The sequence below is a fragment of the Merops nubicus genome, unplaced genomic scaffold (genome assembly GCF_000691845.1).
Source record: "Merops nubicus isolate BGI_N331 unplaced genomic scaffold, ASM69184v1 scaffold24991, whole genome shotgun sequence".
Taxonomy (NCBI): domain Eukaryota; kingdom Metazoa; phylum Chordata; class Aves; order Coraciiformes; family Meropidae; genus Merops; species Merops nubicus.
Window position 1 is genome coordinate 5,543 of NW_008586898.1, and position 2,391 is coordinate 7,933.

Below are 2,391 nucleotides of genomic sequence, written 5' to 3' on the forward strand. Positions count from 1 at the left end.
TAGTATCATGTATGGGAATACTCATTTAAATGTTAAATATTTTAGCTTCCCAGTGAGTGGCTCTCAGGTATCTCAGAGTATTAAGATAATATATCAACCACCTCTCTGCCTCAGGAATACTTATCAGTGGCAAACATGAGCATTTAAAAGGAAGTGCCTCTCATGACATTCAGGACTTCAGTGTCCTAGCATCAGTACAGGCTTAGTCTCGTTCATTTGAGTCCAGCTGTAGAAAACAGTCACTTTGGCTCAGGAAGAAAACTACTCTTGGCCATTACAGCATTCATAGTGGAGTCAATCCAGTTGAGGTATCGAGTAACTCTGGTGTAAACACCAGGCTTATTTTTCTTTGCACAGCCATCTCCCCAGCTGACAATCCCATAAAGCACCATCCTGCCATTGTGCTCACAGACCATGGGGCCACCGGAATCTCCCTGATAACAGAAAGGAAACATTAGGTCATTTTCTGCAGATGGAGTCTTTATAACAGGGAGCCTGTGATTTTTTAAAAAAAAAAGTGTAACAAGCTAGTAAATACCCATGAGCTAAAGTTTTGATTCTTTAGAACACTGCACAGATGGAGCACAAGGCTCAGGATCTGCTGTGACCTCAACACAGTCTGTAAGGTAAGCAGGACTCTAGGTCCCCCTCGAAAAGCACAGAGAGAACAGTTGCCTTGAAAACAACATTCCATCCTAAGTTTATAATAACAGACATTAAGCTAGTGATATAAGGTCAAAGCCAGCATGCCCAGTTCTTCATCACAGAATTGTGTCCCCGTCCATTAGGTACTTTACGCTTAAGGACAATACTTATTCTTTTTAGTTGCTCATATGGCCACTCTGCTCAGTAAAGGTACAGGGAATTACATCTGGTTTTGAGGAATCTGTGGAGGGACATCATGTCCTCCTGTAATTCACCTTTTGTCCTTTTGCAGGGCTATAGTTAATGTTAAGGAAGTGCAAGCTGAGACTGGAATAGCTGCTGTATTCCTCTGATGGCTATCTACCAGCCATTGCTTGAATAAATGGTAAATAAGGCCTTGAGGAATAACAGCAGCAAAGATACTGCACTTCTTGCACCTTCGGATAAGGGTCTGGAGGGGGTAACACCTAACTCTAAAGTCCCAACCTTATACCGTCTGTCTGGCCAACTATGGGTAAGCTCGACTTCTGACTAGTAGAATCACAAAATGCCACCAGCTGATCCATATAGTGGTCATGCATTTTAAATTATTTAGAAGATAAAACAAACTAGTTTTACCTTGCAAGCATCAATCATCCATGTGGGATCCGCAGCACAGACCATGTTGTCAGTAACTCTGATATTGTCATAGTATTCATATTGGCATTTCATCTGTGATACTAAGTGTACAGTGGCTGACATCAATCTTTGAGCATAAAAGATGTCATCTGCAAACAAAAGAGTATTTAAGTATTTTCACCATCCAAGATAAACAGAAACCCCACAACACACACTTTCAGCACTTAAGAGCCTCACATCAGAACTGAAATGGTTACAAGTAAGTTTTGAAGAGAAAAACAGTTGTGCCAAATGCAAGGTATAGAGCTTGGCTTCTAAGAAAGAGTTGCATAGTTTTGAATTAAGCTCTGCAAAAATGCAATCCTTTGTTATTTCTTCAGCAAAGCTTTAATTTTTTCTACTCATCACACTGAGAATGGAAAAATTGCTGCGTGTGAGAAGAATCAGATAGGGAGCGCCATGGACAACTAGGGAAGATGATAGCAAAGATCTCAGAGAAGGACATGGAGTACATAAAAATAGAGAATCCTTTGCAGATCAGAGTGTAAAAGACATCATCCAGTTCCCACGCTGTGGAAGTACAACTTGGGAAAGAAGTCATTCACTTACAAACATCTTGTTTTCCATAGCCAGATATTTCACACCGGGTATTGTCTTGTAAGTTAAGGTTCTTCTCTGGCAAGCAGACTGTTCTGACGTATTTGGATTCTACTGCACACTGCCCAGAAGTTGTTCTTATCCTTAGCAAAGCTAAAACATAAGTCAGAGAAGACAGATTTGTAAAGCAAGTTTTTCCCTTCAAGTTCTGACAGTAGGAGTATCAGGTATAAGTAATGGGAATATTTACAATACATTTAGTTCTGGTTATTGCTTTTGGAATTACACTGGGTCATTATTTAATAACAAAATTAATTTCTCAATAATAAAATTGACAAATAGTCCAACCTGACCTTCCTTCCTGGAAGGATAAGGGCTGATAGCTCAGGGAAGAGTCTTTTGCAAGTTTATCTTCAGATACTTTAAAACTTCAACTCCCTGACTGGCTGTAGTGGGTGGCATCTGCTGCCCTGGTTAAGAGGGGCAGTTTATACTGTACTTCTCACCAGAAGGGCTTATGAAGCTATTCTT

The 2,391-nt window shown here is 40.2% G+C and overlaps 1 protein-coding gene across 1 annotated transcript in view; it reads right to left on the reverse strand.

Moving 5' to 3' along the window:
* Positions 1-239: 239 nt before the first annotated feature.
* PLAU (plasminogen activator, urokinase) overlaps positions 240-2,391 on the reverse strand; it is a 6,476-nt gene continuing 4,324 nt past the window's right edge. Inside the window, exons 8-10 of the mRNA XM_008948778.1 lie at positions 1,873-2,013; positions 1,264-1,412; positions 240-434 (exon numbers count right to left, since the gene is read on the reverse strand). Coding sequence (XP_008947026.1) covers positions 240-434; positions 1,264-1,412; positions 1,873-2,013 — 485 coding nt within the window. The remainder of the gene's footprint in view (positions 435-1,263; positions 1,413-1,872; positions 2,014-2,391) is intronic.